General features: G+C 33.1%; 4 protein-coding genes across 7 annotated transcripts in view; all 4 read right to left on the reverse strand.

The window, feature by feature from the left end:
• Window positions 1–17,452, reverse strand: part of LOC135123274 (microfibril-associated glycoprotein 4-like) — a 45,016-nt gene that overhangs the window by 18,868 nt on the left and 8,696 nt on the right. The gene's annotated exons all lie outside the window — the stretch shown is intronic.
• LOC135123266 (uncharacterized) overlaps window positions 1–17,452 on the reverse strand; it is a 151,988-nt gene that overhangs the window by 14,797 nt on the left and 119,739 nt on the right. The gene's annotated exons all lie outside the window — the stretch shown is intronic.
• On the reverse strand, window positions 1,757–9,936 carry LOC135123272 (ankyrin repeat, PH and SEC7 domain containing protein secG-like). Its single transcript, XM_064047782.1, has 6 exons — window positions 3,147–9,936; window positions 2,967–3,094; window positions 2,739–2,919; window positions 2,408–2,629; window positions 2,103–2,348; window positions 1,757–1,987 (listed from the first exon to the last, which is right to left on the reverse strand). The coding sequence occupies exon 1, from the start codon at window positions 9,781–9,783 to the stop codon at window positions 7,459–7,461; it is 2,325 nt and encodes a 774-aa protein (XP_063903852.1). The 5' UTR covers window positions 9,784–9,936; the 3' UTR covers window positions 1,757–1,987; window positions 2,103–2,348; window positions 2,408–2,629; window positions 2,739–2,919; window positions 2,967–3,094; window positions 3,147–7,458.
• On the reverse strand, window positions 9,933–12,549 carry LOC135123273 (uncharacterized). Its single transcript, XM_064047783.1, has 2 exons — window positions 12,461–12,549; window positions 9,933–11,678 (listed from the first exon to the last, which is right to left on the reverse strand). The coding sequence occupies exons 1-2, from the start codon at window positions 12,473–12,475 to the stop codon at window positions 9,933–9,935; spliced, it is 1,761 nt and encodes a 586-aa protein (XP_063903853.1). The 5' UTR covers window positions 12,476–12,549.

Raw genomic sequence — 17,452 nt, forward strand, 5'->3', positions numbered from 1 at the left:
TTTTAGTATTACATTGCACCAATCCAACTTGATATACGTGTCCTTGTTTTTTCTTGCACTGATAATACACTGAATACTTTTCTTTTGTGCTTTGAGTAGTAGGTATTATCCATGTTGATGACGTCGTTACACATTTTTTATAGGTCAAATTAACAACTAGTTTCCCAAAATGTGAAGAATACGCACGTCTTTATATAACAATAATTGATAAAATAAGAATTATAATATTCAGGATATTTTGTTTGATTGTGGATTAATTAATAATTTTAGTCCTGATGTGTTTTGAGAAGACAAACTCATTCAAATCAAACTAATTTCTACGTGACATTCTTTTGATGAGCGTCAGGTTGCTATGGCCAAGTGATGAAGCACAAGAGTTGTTAGAGATGAATTATTTCAACATAGTGAGTCATCAGAATCTGACAACGGGCTGTCAGTCAGTAGCGTAACATGCACACTTCAGAACGGGGTGGTCTTTAACAGCGTTAAGTGGACGGGCCCAGATGGTATTCCTAGTTTTTTACTTTTGGATTGTGCAAATATTTCAGTGACTCATCTTTCAAAAATATTCAACTCCATTTTAAAACAGTATTTAATACCCCATTTTTAGTAAAAACGTCTAGCATTTGTCCGGTATTTAAATCAGGAGATGTGACCTAACTATTATGTTGAGAGTTACAGGTCTATTGTTGTACAAACAAATTTATTCTACTGTTAAACCATTTATTACTCTTTATCAACATGGATTTTTTGAAAAAAAAACTATTCTAACTACCCTCGCATGTCTTCCACAATTTGTTTTTGAATCAATTGATAATAATCGTGGCTAAGTGAATACAATTTATATGGACTTTTGTAAAGCATTTGATAAAATTGACCACTACTTATATTACTCGACAAGTTGCGGTAATATGGATTTTCAGATCCTTTGATCACATTATTCCAATCATATTTTATGAACAGGCAGCAAGTTGTTATATGTTGTAATTTTCGCTCTAAATCCATCTTTCCTACTTCTGGTATCCCACAGGTGTCCAATTTAGGACCCTTATTGTTTATGTAATCGTCAACTCCATAAGTGTAAACTGAATCGTCTATCACTTAACAACGATAAATGGTTCGTTGTATACCGCCTGTCTGGAAAATGGCGGATTAACTCTTCAGTACGTTATATACGGGAGTTTCGGGAGTCCCAAAAAAATAATGAAAAAATTCTTTATGATGTAGATTGCAAATAAAACGTAATTTTATAAACGTAAAATTGGCAACACAGCACATCCCTAATGCGTGGAAACCTCCGGCTTACTTTCTGGTTTCTTAGTAACAATGGTGACTAAAATCCACCTTCGCTTTATATCAGGCAAACATTGTTGTCAAATGGAATTTTATCAAATTATTACAAAGACAATACAGCCATATCTTTGTGTATTCTATCTGAAATGGTAATTAAACATAGTCATGGGCGAGAAAAATATTAACTAAAAGTTTTATTACTAGTTATTGTGATAATGAATGAATTGAAAGCAATTTTAAAATTATTATAACTCCACCAAAATGCTAGAAGGATTTTTTTTACTATTTTTTCCAGACTCACCAGTTGATTGTTATGAGCGTAGCGCAGAGTTAATCCGCCATTTTCCAGACACCCGGTATAGGTGCTCTATTCATCATTTTTATTGTTAAGAAAGAAACTTGGTCCGTTTTTAAATTAATCTGCAATAATTCATTAATTGTCGAGTAACATAAAACGAGAGTGTGATAATAGCTAATTTAATAAACAGTTGTTACTATAAAATTAGAAAAATTGCACATATGTAACTAGATTAAAACAGGTATTTTTCGAAGGTGCTTTTTAACATAAGTATACCACATATTCAGATATAGATTTTTTACATATACTCGTACGTAGCACACTATTGTTTACATATTTGACTTTCTTCTGGGTTAGAATGATGGGGCGTTTTGACTAGAGGTTTTCCTTCGGTTCCTGTAAAAATATATTATTAATAGACTTAAGTTTTTACAAACTTTTATTAATAGAAATAACAGTTGTGTAATAAACAGTAAAATAGTTATTTTTTATTTGAACATAAAAAATATACCTCTGCCAATTTCCAAAAATCCCTATTATTTTTCATGGTTTTTGGAAGACGATTACGCTGGGAAGCCATCGTTAAGTTTCAGTACAAAAATCTTGTCTTCATCAGAAAATTTGTCCACACCAAGTCCCAAACATTACGTTGTGCACTTGCCACGTTCAAAAAATACATCAAAAAACGTTTGTAGCTGTTGCTGAAATTTCATTTTTTTTTTAAATAAAGCGTTGAACTCGGTTGAGTCCATGTTTCCTAAAATATTTCAACAGTTACTCTGAGTATTTCATTTGTTGACTCTGAGATTAAAATACCTTCGTAAAATCGTGTCATCCATTTTGTATAAGATAAAAGAAGACGTATCACATTTTTGGAATACTTTTCCATGCATGACATTTAAACCAAAAAAATCCTCTTAAGCCAGAATTTTTTAGAGTAACAGAAATTCGCAAAGCGGTCTGCCAAAGGATGATGACACGATTGTTTTAAGCTGAAGGCTCTTTGAGAAACGTCAATTTCCGATAATTTGTCTGTCACTGAAAAAGTGTATATACAAACATAAACCCACTATTATTATTATTTAGTATTTAACAGCACAAAGTACGTCCACAACATTAAGCAAAAATAATGGCAGATTTTACTCACACATAATAAAGAATCTTCGAAAATATTGTCCCATTTTGGTAATTTTAGTCTTGTATTCGAACGTTGCTTCATGGAATCACAAATCTTACGTCAGTTTATCGAATCGTCAGTTCCTATCCTTTTGATATTTGTAAGAGTTTTATCGAGAATTCCGATTAATATATCCAACTTTGTTAGAATGCTAAAACCAAATTATGAATAGTGGAAGTTTTTGATTTATTTTGTTACCTTCGTTATTTCGCATCATTGTGTTGGATTTCGTAATGGGGCCTAAGTACCTGGAAACATAGATTATATACCTAAACTGTATTATTCCTTTGCAACCAATAATTTAGGATGCCCTGGAAGAACGGATCCTGAAAAATTAAATTTTAATAATTTTTTTTTCCTAACATATAACGTATTTACCCAAAAATATTTCCATTTCTTAGTTGTCGTATTCTTCTTACAAATCGATTCAGTAAATAATACTAAACGGTACCATGCATGGAGTTCTTTTTGTTCAATAATAGAGAAAACACAATTGTTATGTATGTTTTTTACAAAAATTTTGTTTCATTGGTGATTGTAAGCGACATTAATAACTTTATTACACAAGTTATTAATTCTAAGGCAAATAAGTCGCGAAAGAAATGTTCAGGCACGAGAGCTTGCTCGAGTGGCCTAATTTTTCTTAAGCGACTTATTTGCTGTTAAGACACGACTGTAATACATAGTTTTATCCAACACCTCCTTCAGTAACAGTACTTAAAGCATTATGAAAATCTCAAAAATTCAATATCGTTAACAGCTGGTAGTCTATGAATTGGTTCCCGTGTGGTTGTCACGACAAATTGTTTGTTCACGTCAAATTGAGAAAATTTTTGAAAAAGAGGGAAGTATTGCGAAAGATGTTGAAGAAGCTACATCGAGTTTGTTACCGAAGAAATCCAGGGACGCTTATTACAAGGAATTAAATTACTTCAATAACTGGAAGCAAGAAAATAATGTTTCTGGTGTAAGCGAAGACGTGCTCTTGGGTTACTTCATTAACGTCAGCAAGAGAGTTGCGGCCTCTTCAATGTGGACAAAATATTCCATGTTAAGGGTGACATTAAAGCTTCACGAAAATGCAGATATTTCGCAATATGAACGAATCTAAAAGTCACAAGCCAAAGAAAGCAAAAGTTCTCGAAAGAGAGGATATTCAACAGTCTCTAGTAGAGGAATCTAACACAAAGCTTTTGATGATGAAGGTAAGTCGATTTTGTTATTTGAGAATGTAATTTAATTTTTTACATTACAGGTGGCACTAATTTTTGGTGTATCAGGTGGCTGTCTATGTAATGAATTAGTGACAATGTCAATCGATAACGTAAAAGATATATATGTTGGTATCTGTACCAGATACAAAAACAAATGTTTCACGCAGCTCTACCATCAAGAAAGAAGGATTTTCCGTTAATGTGCTGGATATTTGTAGAAAATATATGTCTCTGCGACCTGAGAATGTTTCTCACAACAAGTTGTTTTTTTGCTACAGAAGTGAGAAATGCACAGTACAACCAATCGGAATAAATAGTTTATCGAAAATACCATCAGTAGTAGCAGATTTTTTGAAATTACCAGAAGCAGAGTTGTACACAGGACACAGTGTGAGACGCACTTCAGCAATTTTACTATCTAATGCTGGAGCTGATCTTAGTATGCTCCAACATCATGGCCGATGGAAATCAACAAGCGTGGCACAAGGCTACGTTGAAGAGTCAATTTCCACCAAAATGATTATTGCTAAAAAGATCCTGGGTGAAAATTCGTGAGCGGAAAGCAGTGTTGAGACTGAGAAGACAGTCACTGTTGAGATTGAGAAGACAAGACCAAATGAACGTGGGAATAACATTGAAGTCACAAACCAGGAAGCAAATAATGTTTTATTATCTTTCAATATAAATATTAATCTGAAACTGGACAAATGATTCATATAATTCTAATTTTATGTGTTAACCTTCGTGTTCATAAAATTGTTCAATTTTCTTTAAACTGTTTAATTATGAAAAAACAGTTTAATTATAAATTCATAATTCCACTATTGACTTATGGGCCTTCTAATGTGTCCAAAATTGGCAATTTTATGACCTTATAATCAAGAGGTGTTGGATAAATAGCTATTTCCATGTTTTTGTTTAAACTCAAAAATTAAAATGCCTACGCTGAAGAGGTGATAATCGATTACAATTTTTTATTGGAGTTACAACTTCCGATCTATTTTGTAATCAATTGTGATCACAGGATTAAGCAAACGTGATGAAGTGACGTAGAAGAAGTAAATAGGTATAACGATTTATTTGTCAGTTAATGTAGTAACTTATAATCAAGGATACTGGAGTGAGTGAATACATTTGTCCGGGTAGAAGATACGTCTGATTTGTCGCAAATATTTAAATTAGTGCTATGCTCCATAGTTTTCTGATTTTAACTACAATGTTGGTTATACTTTATGGAAAACTAAGCATACTAAGGTATGGCGAGCTGTCTCAGACCATGTTCAAATTCTAGTCAAACATATTAAAATATTTTTCCACCAGAAATTAATATTACAAGTTATCTGTGAATGGAATTCTGTTAATTAATTAATATTTTGTGTGCAATTCGACTCTGTATACACTACTTTTACAACTAAAGTGTTTGATAATTTTCAAATTTAGCTTATGGGCGTGTTGTGTGTTAAGGACGGACAAAATATTCGCTGCAAATTGCCGATGTCAAAATTTTCACGACATTAATATCTGCTTTCAAAATAAAACATATACCCATTACTTAACCAGACTTTAAATTATTATTTAAATTAATTAAAAACCTCGGAATAAACTTCCATTTTTCTTTGAAATCTTTAGGTAGGACATAACTAGGTTGGTATTTTGTTCAATTTAATGAGATACGATTTTCAAGCAAGAACATTCTTCTTACTACATTACGGTGCATCTGGACGGTTTAGGGAATTTTTTTTTACTACCCCTTGTAAAGGAATGATGCTCGGTTCAGTGGCGTAACTACCGGTGTTCCATGTGTTCGCTGGAACACGGGCCCGCTTCTTCAACGGGCCCGGTCCGGTCAAACGAACATTTTTTTTATTTGATTTTTTATATTATTGGGCAATTTACATCCCGAAATAAAAAATTCGAAAATGTGCGGTGATCCTAGGATCGATCCTTCATTGTTATTTACGATTTTTTCCTGCAAAGGGCTGGACTTCTGGCGGCATCTCAGTATCATAGACTCAATAAACTCGGGTTTTAGCGACCGGCAGCATCTGTTTCTAATAAACTTGTCGCAGTGTCGCAATCCCATTGTGGCAAATCTAATAACACCTCATTAAGTAAATTATCAATCTTTAGCCTACAAAAGTATGACTAATTTATGATTTAGGACAACAAAATACTTAAATTCTGGCTTCAGATCTTCAGTGAAACTTTATGCTGTAAGACGTAAAAAAAAATCAGTTTTAGTTGTGTTTTCTGAAAACTTTCGTATTTTCAAAACTATTTTAATTTTGTGTTTGTGGTGCTCTTTTTGGAATAATAAAATATGTCTGATGTATGTTTACAACTAATTTTTTAAGTAGAAAAAACAGTGGACCGCCAAATTATTACAGAATGAGTACCTAGAACCTGCAATAGTTTCAGTGAAATTATCACAACATGTTTCACTTTTCTTACAATAGGTACCTCTTTCGCTGGCTTCAACGGAAAGATCTTTTTCGAAACTAAAAATGGCTAAAATTTTTTTAAGTAACACAATGGGCCAATGCAGATTATCTTCACTGGCTATTATCTCACTTGAAAATCAAATTGCCAGAAGCTTAGATGTGCCAAATCTTGTATCAACCTTAGATCATATAATAAATAGATACCAATACTCAAACTGAAAGCTGTGACTAGACATGAAGCTATCTGTTGTCGTTTTCTATGTCAAGGGGAGTAGTACAGAGCTATCCTTGTGTGATCACCACATCTTCATCTTTGTTATATGTATTTCATTTGTATATGTCTATTTCACTTCCATTCTTGTACCGCACCACCGTAACAAATCGCTTTTGACAGATGTTTCTTCTAACCTCTCTTTCGAGTTCTTGTAAGAAAAACAATTTTAGAATTTAGAACAAAGATCCTATTTTAAGTGATGTAATCATAACGGATAACATTCGCTGCCCAATAATTTACTATTCTTTTCGTTATCTACTGTGAATTATTTATAAAATCAAGCTGTCAACATCTTTCGTACGAAGTTAGTTCAGACATACTTCCTAAAATTTAGGCGCGCAAAATTCAAATAGTGATCAGGCAAGGATAGCTTCATTGTAATCCCTCTATGCACAAGAGAGATGTGTGACAGGAGAATGTCGTCACAGGTTCTCATAGGGAAAGAACACGGCGTGTTGGTATCTATTTATTATATGATCTAAGGTATCAACTTGTGCCCATTGGAAAGCAAGAACAACACAATTTTGAGAAAAAAAAAGGGGATTTTTATTTCTAATATATATTTTAATTAATGTATTTAGGTAGTTATTATATTTTGTTTTTTAATTCAGTGTTTCAGGTAGAATGATTTTAACAAAACGTAAGCCCTAATTGCAATATACTCATACTTTACTCATTATACTCGTATTTTTAAATAATTTTTATTTCGCTGTTCATTAGGGGCCCCACAGTGTTGTAGAACACAGGCCCGTAGATGATTGTTACGCCACTGGCTCGGTTTGAGCGCCGGCTCTTATTAAGCATTCTACAATTTTTTGGTGACCCTTTTCGGAAGCTACGTCAAGTGGTGTTTTTCCGTCATCATCAGCGCGATTGATTTCGGCGCCGACTGATGTCAAGTATTCGACAACTTTTTCGTGGCCGTTGAAAGTGGCTACGTAAAGTGGTGTCCAACCGTCGATATCCCCGCGATTAATGTCAGCACCGACTGTCGCCAAATATTCGACAATTTTTTTGTGGCCATTGTCAGAAGCTGCGTAAAGTGATGTCCAACGGTCGTTAATAGCGTGATTGATTTCGGCGCCGACTGTCGCCAAGTATTCGACAACTTTTTCGTGACCGTTAAAAGAAGCTGCGTAAAGTGGTGTGCAACCGTTATCAGTAGCGCGATTGATTTCGGCGCCGACTGTCGCCAAATATTCGACAACTTCTTCGTGACCATTTGCGGAAGCTATGTAAAGTGGTGTTGGACCGTTATTCATAGCGCGATTGATTTCGGCGCCGACTGTCGCCAAGTATTCGACAACTTTTTCGTGACCGTTTTGTGAAGCTACGTAAAGTGGTGTCGCACCGTTTTTATTAGCGCGATTGATTTCGGCGCCGACTGTCGCCAAGTATTCGACAACTTTTTCGTGACCGTTAAAAGAAGCTACGTAAAGTGGTGTCGCACCGAATATATTAACACAGTTGATGTCGACACCAGATCTTACAAAATACTCAACGATTTTTAAATTACCATTTTCAGAGGCGAGCCACAGAGGTGTTTCAGCATTTTCTACAGCAACAATTTCCACATCGCGCCAAAAATTATTCAACTCTTCCACTGTGAAGTGTTTACACAAGTCGTCGTAACCCAGTAAAGCAGAATAATATATAATATTAATTATGTCATCGCGAGATTGCCTCAACTCATTCTTTTTTGTTTGAAGTAATTGTATTTGTGCTCCTAGGCTCTCACTTTTTCGGGCATAAGTCATAGGGGTCGCATCTAACAACATATCACGTTCGCCAACATCATTTGTATTTTGCAAATACGTCATCGTTTCAAAGTATATTTTGGTTTCCGCTTTTTTATCGAAATTGCTATTTTCGTGCACAATAAACTTGTTCTTTTCACGGGTCACTTTTATACGCGGATGTCTTTGCCCCCATGACGAAATCAAGTGTAAAGCACTTCTGCCCCCTTTATCTTTGCGATTTAAAATTTCGTCGTCGTATGTTTTAAGTAATTCGTAACGTTTATACAATACAGCAATGTGAGCTTTTGAGTTTTTAGCCAACAACATGTCAAAAAAGAATCGAACGTTATTATACCTTGGGTCAAACAACGAGTCCGCAATTGTGTCTTTAAAATTATTAATATTTTTTGAAAAGTACCTAGCAACTAGATATTCAGCGAAGGAACTATGCACAAAACGTGGAACATCATTTTGAAAGTCATTTACAAGACCCAGAGAGGCATAACTTCGCAAAAGTTTTTGTGCACATTTTTTGTAATTAATATTCAGTCGCTGCGTAATTTCTTCGTCAAATATTACTCTAAAGGACACACTTTCGTAATATTCTGTAGCCTTTAGTTTTTTTTGACTGATTACACTTTCCAATTGTGGATTTTCTAAATCGTATCCCATTTTGTTTTTGTAAAAGTTATTAAATTTTTCCTGAATAAAATATTCGTAAAGGTCAGTCAAAACGAATGTGTTGTCCATTAGTTTCAAATATTTTTCGCTATTTTCACGGAACAGTTCGGTAAGCATGAATATTTGCAGAGGGATACCTAGTATATCTATGTGTTCTACAATCGCAAAAGATGATTTAATTTTTTCCAGCGTTACGCCAATGTTGTATTCTGACTTAAAAGATTCTAGACGTTTTCTGATATATTTTTCTTGTTCTTGTTCGTTAAATTGATTTATACTAAGTGACAACAAATTGAATTTATTTTCTAGAGTTGATTTTAAATGACGTCTGCTTGTAACCCACTGACGAAACCCTTTTGTTGAAAGATGGAGAATTATATTTAAAGCGGCATCTAAATTATCATTTAAGATTTCATCGAGTGCGTCCCACACGTAAATTACGTTGTTTTTCTTTATGCACATTTCGAAAAACATTAGATCTATTTTTTTGAGCGACTCATATTTTTTATTTGTGATGAATTTTATAAATAAATCTGAAGAATTTTCCGTTTTAGAGAAATTGTGATTGCGAAAAAATAAATTAACGTCATTGGGATTAATTAAAACTGTCCAATATTCGCGAGAACATGTATTTTTTAAGCTTTTCACTAACTCGGTTTTACCCATTCCCGGATCTCCAATTATAAGATTGATGTTATAATCTAACCGAGAAGACCACAAGTCATTTTCTTCGGTAGGATATGCGTCAGGCAATTTATAAGGCTCTACATCACTAACATCACCTCTGCTACATAGCCATTCTAAATTTCCATCATTCAAAATTTTAAAATAATGAAATTGTTTTGTCTTTCTGTGCTCGTTATAAATTTGTTGAAGTTATTATAATGTCTAGAACCAACGTAAACTGTGTTGGCAAAACTTGATTTATCAAAACGAGAATTATATTTGTTGTCGTTTAGATTAGAATTTAACTGTTTTTTTTTTCTGTTACCTACGTAAATTCTGTTCGGTTCATTAACGTTAACGTCATTATTTGTTAGATTTTCGGCATTCTGATTTTTTTTCAGTAAGAAGTTATTAATGTCAATTAATTCACATTTATCGAGTTTGCTTTTAACTTTGTCTAAATTATTGGCAGAATTTAAAATAATAATTGTGTTTTCGTGAACTTTTTCTAAATATGTATTATCAACGACATTTCGCGAAATATAGCGTTCTATATAAGGTTCGGCTAGTGTTTCCTTTGTTCCTCCTACACAACATGTACCGTTCAGCATTTCGACGAGGGTATCAGTTGAAACAGTTTTGAAAATATCTTCATCACTGCCAAAAGATGTTAAAAGATCAAGTTCGCCCTTTCCCTGAATGGAAATGGTAAAATTTTTCATTATATTTAGAATTTCGGGCTTCAAACTCAAGTCTGACAAATTTTGAAACACGGAATCCTTTTTCATCCATTCCTCATCTTTAGTTCCGCCAACCAAAACGAATTTTTTATCGGGACACAGCTGTAATATATTTTTCATCTTTTCCCATTCACGTAAAATTAATGGACAATCGTCCGTTAGCCACAATAGTTGAGTGAACGCTTTGGGATCTATGGTGTCGATGTCGGTGGCATTAATATGTGCGAGAGAAGGTAGATATTTCTTTCTAACTTTATTTAATTCCTTAAAGTCAATAGTTTTTTCCTTTCCAACATCACCCCACAGTTGCTTAACCGTTTCGACCGATTTGTCTTCAATCAGTGTGACATCAAAGAAGGAAATCGCTTCCCGAAAAATTTTCATTTTCTCATTAACTGGACCGAAAGATAGAGACTCAGTATGAGAGGACAGAAGGTGCAGCGAAAGTACAAGCTGCGCCCATTTTTTATCAATCTTTTCTTTCTTACCATCTTGGACGTTCCACTTAGCAACTGTTTTGAGGAATTTACCGAATGTTTCGTCATCTGAACAATATGTTGTCTTGAATTTGTTAGCCGTTATTTTTTCCAGAGTATCACAATTTTCTTGGTCGGTATAGAGAAAAAACTTGCGAAAAAACTCCTGATATTTTTGAAAATTCTCCACTGTCGTTTGGTCATCTACTATTTCAAACTGATAAACGTGACTAACATTTTCTGAAATGTCTGAGCTAACTTCTCTTTTAGTAAGCTTGACGTAAAAGCCTTCGCCCTCAAGTTGGAAGGTTGCGTTGTCGGGAGGATTAAACGGCCTATTTGTGAACAAAATCAGTTCATCTATTTGTTTCTCAATTTCTGTGTAACTTTTGTAGTATTTTTTAATACTGAAGTCTCCTTTTACGGCTCGCAAATTTTCGAGAGAGAGTACTTTCCTCTCGGTGTGTTTTAACTGCACCGCTTTAACTTGAATGTCGTTTTCCTTATCCGATGCAAGCTTAACGACCAGATCATCAAACGCCCCAAAATCATCATCATTTGATGAGATCTGGAACGTTTTTACTCTGGGGTCGTTTAATAGTCTTAGTACAACATTGGCGAGAACCACATCCTCATAATCTCTGCCTTTGTCAGTTGTTCCGGCCCGTTTTTTAAAAGTCTGGAAAGGAATAGACGAACAACTGCTTTGAAAAGGAATTATTTCGTAATTATTGTGTTTGCATGACCAAAAAAATTCTGAACTGTAATAGCATTCTTTTGGTATTTTAATCTATACTTAACAATATTTTTGCCATTATTCGATTTATAATAATTTTTATCGTATGTGGAAGAATAGTTGTACGATTTTCTGTTTTTTTTTATTTGATCAAAACGGAAGTAAACCTTGTGTGGTTTTTTTGAGGTCAATGAAAAAAACTAAAACATTTTTATCTTGTTACGTTTCGGCTACCGGCTAGGAGTCCCCTTTAAACTTAAATATCATGATGTCTTAAACAATAAAATTAAATCGAGAAAAACTAGACTACGATTCGAGACTTCATCTTGCGTCAAATAAATGAAAGCTCGAAATATAATATTTAAGTTTGAAGAAGACAACACGGCAACTATTAAAATGTAAGTAAAAACAAACATCGACTTCGACATATTTTTGATCATATCATACACGTTTTTGGAAAATATAAATATGTGAAAATTAATTTAGTGAATAAAATTTATAAAAGTTGATTGTTCTTGTCACTCTGTACAGCAAATGGGGGAAAACTGTGAACATCATGACTTAAAATAAGTAAAGTGAAACCAGAAAAAAAACATTACACAAAAAAATATTATTCGTTGATTCAGAATTTTAATAATGCACTTGAATAAAAATTATTGCACTCTTAGCAACCAAGTTTTTGGGTTTCTGTGTACCTCTATGTGTGAATAAATAAACACACTCACCTCAATTTTCTCCATTCTTCAAATTTAAGTCACTAACAGACCGCAGGTTTTTAACTACACACTTATTTTTACACAAGTAAGAGAAAAACATCCTTTTAAATATGGGCGGTAATAAATTCGTTATTTGTTTTTGATAAGATAAACAAATTTTTAAATCAAGTGACATTTTCAATTACATATCTCAAACTGAAGTGTTAAATAAATATGTGTACTACAAATTGGAAATTCTGTTCTGAATTTGTTGTTCTGGGGCTTTATCAAGGACTCAAATTATCTACGACATCCTTTTAATATAAAATTTTTCAACTTTTAAGTTTTTCCAAAAATTGTCAAAATCGTACGTTTAAAACATTCATATAAAATATCATAAGAACTATTCATTTACGCGATTAAATTAAGAGGTTACCTGAGAACATGTTGCCTAGGAAAATATCACAAGTACAAATACCGACACTGATTCGATTTAAAGCCCGAAAGCGAAGCATGTTCTTCACAAACCTTTCGTTTCAACTCTAAAGTATTTATTAATACTGCTTATAAAAAATACTTGCCCTATTTAGAAGAATCAATCTGTTGATTCAGAAAAAGTTATAAAGTGATGCACTATTTACAATTTGTTCAATATGCGAGCTGAAAGACAAAGTTAGTGTAAGTAATACTCGAAGACCTTTGATTTGATTACATCCTTCTAGTAGTTAGTATGCCTGTTATATTATAATAAAAGTCTATGTAATTAACTTTTCGTGTAAAGGACATTTTACCTTACATTTATCAATATTAATCCCTAATTCATTATTACTATACCATGTAATTATTTTATCTAAACAATCTCAATAAGATTTCGCAATTTTCACCAGTTTTAGATCATCTGCATATATATATAACAAATAGAATCAACATAGCTTATCACGTCATTAATATATATCGGGTGTCCCACGGAACACTTTTGGGCGCAGTAACTCAGGTATTTTTGAAAGGATTGTTATGAAATTTGAAATGTCGGTATTTTGATAGGTGGGGATTAATATGAACTGGTGAGAATAATCATTACATTGGAAATAGTTATTTACATTATGAGTGCGGTAGGTAACATTTTGCAGGTTGAGGTCCTAATTTGCCACCCGACGCGAAGCGGAGGGTGGCATGGGACCGAAACCTGCAAAATGCCTAACGCACGAAAATTGTATTAAATTTTTTCGCCGACATTGATTTTATTTTAAAAAATATTTGTTTTTAAAAATATTTTTCGAAATGGCAATAATGAAGTGACAGCTTATAGACTTGACGTTTACTGAAGGAATCTATAATACCGGCAGCCACGAGATGGCGCCATGTGATTTTTTTTTTAATAATTCATTTTTTCTAATTCAAAAGGTTTGATCGAACAAAACATGATGTAAAGTAGTATTCTAGTATGTTTTCTTTTATTATTTATACAGAACTTTTTTTATTAGAGCTTCTAGAGGCTAATGCATGTTGAATTACTTTGGCACCCAAAGGCGGTAAAGCAACGGTAAATTGATATTTGGTGCGTAAAGTCATTGCTACGCGGCATGTCAAAGGTGTATGAATGTTTTGTTTACATGTCAGGAGGCGAAAAAGTAAATTTTTCATGCCTTAGTTTAATTTTGAATTAATTAAGTTTCGCATCACTCGATTAAACATTAAAAATAAATACTTTATGCAAAAATTCATCTCCGAAATACGTCTGGTTGGACAAAAAACGATAAATTATTGCGCAAATAATTCCAAAAAGTATTAAAGGATAGGTAGCCATGAAACAAAAAACTGATATCCTCACATTTTGGACATCCTTGCGGGAATTTGATACATGTTTGCTAAGTATCATTTTATGAATTTTAAGAAAGTACTAATTTTCAGTTGTTCCAGTACAACCTTTTCGAAGGTGCAAAATTGCTTTGGGTTCAGGAATTAATTCTAACTTAAATGGAAATAATTTTCCTAGGTGTATTTAACATCCTGTTTTTTCACTCGTTTTAGTCTTGTACACTTCCCGTATTTTCAAATAAGTTTATTATTCTCTGTACTTTGAGTTTGGTAAATTCGTCATCAGGATACCGTTCGATAAGGGTCCTAGATTAAAGAAAAGCGAACCATTTTCAATAACTTGTCAGATCTTGACAAAAATGTCAGGACAGCACTATTAATTAAAGTTAATAAAACAAATGAATTAATTTTTGCTTTTTTATTAACGTATTTTTTTTAAACAAAAACAGTGATTTATTTAATTTTTCACACACAGGCGTTATTTTAGTTGCTTAAAGTTATAACATAATTTTGCATAATTTTTAACAACCTGAAGCTGTGTTAAAATTCGTTTTTTGTACGATAAAATAGTTTTTTTGTCATCAGCATAATCTTTACCTGTTATATTGCACCTGTTTTAAATTTCATAAAAATCCCTTCAAAAGGACCTGAGTTATTGCGCCCGAAAATGTTACGTGGGACACCCGGTATACGGTATTTAACAAAAGTAAAAATGAATAAAAGATACACTAAGATGCAGTTATAAACACAGATAGGTTTTTAGAATTACTTAACCAGGCTGAGTCAAAAATTCAGTCGTTCATTCATTTTCGTAAAACATTCGATTTTGTAGATTCAAAATTAAATTGCAAAAAGTAAAGTAGGTTATTGTTGCATTTTATAATTTCATTTCGCCATAGTTTTGTTAGTTTTATTAAATTAAGTTGCTTGTCAACATGTTTTTTAGTCGCTGATTCATCTATATTTTGTAAGAAATTGTTACGAAACCAGTGTTTATCTACGAAGTGTTTGCAATAAATTGTTTATCATCGATGAAAATCTTCATTTATCATTTACACGGGTGTGATATTGCGCAGTTAGGATTTATCTTTCTTTACTTAATGCACATATTTGTGAAAAGTGACGTTGCTAGAATTTTATCACCGTTACAAAGTACATCTACCTAGACATGTTTTCAATAAATTATTATCGGTGAACAATCTATAATTTATTGTTTATATGGGTACGGTTCTGAACTTAGGGTAAATGTGTACAAGAGTACGCACTTAGTGTAAAACTGTCAATAACTTTTTAATTTTTTTGGATAGATAAATTTTATGATATGGGTTCGTCATATACATGTTTAGAGATCAGATATATTTAATTGTACGTCCCAAGACCACTATATTTTAAGAGTAATTTCAATTTTTGTCAAGATGTGTAAATGCGCACTTTTAGACAGTCCACTGCACAAGAGTGCGCATTTGAACGCTTATGAGTGCGCATTACATTTTATGAAAAAAATCATTATTTCTAAGGTGAAAATAAATAGGGACAAGTGACTACAGACTACACACACAACGGGATCCATATTTCTTCGTACTCTAGGGGTCTTGAAATTCGAGAAAACGTAAAAGTAGAGTCTGTCGACGGACTCGATTACAATACTTCATTCGCTTACGCTCAGGAAATAAAAATTAAAAAACAAACATCACCATAACCACCACCACACAACTTGAGAAGCAGTACAAAGTAGTAGAGTTACATAATTCATTATAGTATCATATGTATAAGACTACGTATCGCAAGTATTGCGCACTCTTGTACATTTGTACATAACCTAATGTTTTCAAAGTTAAAAGCTTTTGATGTATAGAAAGTATAAAACTGCTAGTGTATAACGACACCTTAAAGGTTACAGCTAATGAACATTATTACTGTAAAATAAAAGAACTGGTACGTACCTTACAAAAAACTAAAACTATGAGCGGTAAAAATTACATCCACACAACGCGTAAACATAAAATCGACAGTACGATCAAACTATAAACTATATACAGGTCACTGTTGCACCTTTATCTCAAGTTTAGCATTGGATTGTGAATGGTATAACTTCATCTTACCCAGATGGCACTAATAAGCAGAAATCATCAGTGCGTACTCTTATACATATGCGCACTCTTGTACACATTTACCCTATCTGTAAATACTTATGTACCAAACGAAAGGATGTGTATTATATAGTGCAATTTTTACTTCCAGAGCATAAGCTAAGAAAGTATTGTAATAATAAGGTCCGACGAATGGCTAATTTCATGTTTTCTTGACGTTCTATAACTGCTAGAATTTGAAAAAATCGGCCTCTCTTTTCTGTCCGTGTACCTGTCTGCCGTCTGTCCGCTCTCGGAGTCGATTTTTATTAAACAGATAATTTTCGAAACTACTGTACCGATTTTTGTTAAATTTTGTATGGAATGATCATCATCTTCAAAATTTGTAATAGTAATCATGTTAGGAGTATTTAAATTCTATAACAAACATACTGTTGCACTCGTGGTTTATGAATCCGTCTTGAGTTTTTACCCTAGAAAACGAGATTTTTAGAACAAAAAGTGTAACAATATTTTACTACTTAATTTTGAAACTTCTAAAACCCAATGTTACGTTTTCGGGTTATTGTAAGCATCGAGTGTCGTTAATCGAAATTTATCTCTTTGTCCCTCGCAAAAAATTGATGACGTCGTCCCAAAATGAAAACAGCAGACCTGGTTTTTATACTCAAGGGATTATGAAACGTCGAAAAACATGAAAGTAGTTATTTGTCGGGTGGGCCAAATAATTTTAAAATGTAACTCTAAATCAGACTGCTTCAGTCGAATCTTTTAGTGATTTACCGTGAATAAAAATAATTTTCCGCTGCCAGACTTTTGCAATATCCTGTATATACACATGTCATTACGCATCTTGTTTAATATTTAAGTATATCATGTATTAAAGCTTTTGGATTTTCCTTTTTTGCATTAACATATTTTCTTATCAGGAGTCGGGTTAAGGGTCACTTACACAGGTCACCAAACAAGTACCTATTACATTCACAAGCAGTCCTATTAAATAGTTTAGTATACTAAATTTAGCATTGAATAACATTGTTTCAAAAGCATTAACTTTATTTTTAATATCGGTTATGTTAAAAATGTGTACTTGGTTAATAATACCACCGACGAC

This window comes from Zophobas morio, unplaced genomic scaffold, assembly GCF_036711695.1.
Source record: "Zophobas morio isolate AGI-343-1 ecotype UQ-CSIRO unplaced genomic scaffold, CSIRO_AGI_Zmor_V1 ptg000006l, whole genome shotgun sequence".
Classification (NCBI taxonomy): Eukaryota; Metazoa; Arthropoda; class Insecta; order Coleoptera; family Tenebrionidae; genus Zophobas; species Zophobas morio.

What these genes read in the sequence shown, in the direction of transcription:
- LOC135123272 (XM_064047782.1), bottom strand. Translation starts at nt 9,783, where the DNA reads ATGGGTAAAACCGAGTTAGTGAAAAGCTTAAAAAATACATGTTCTCGC.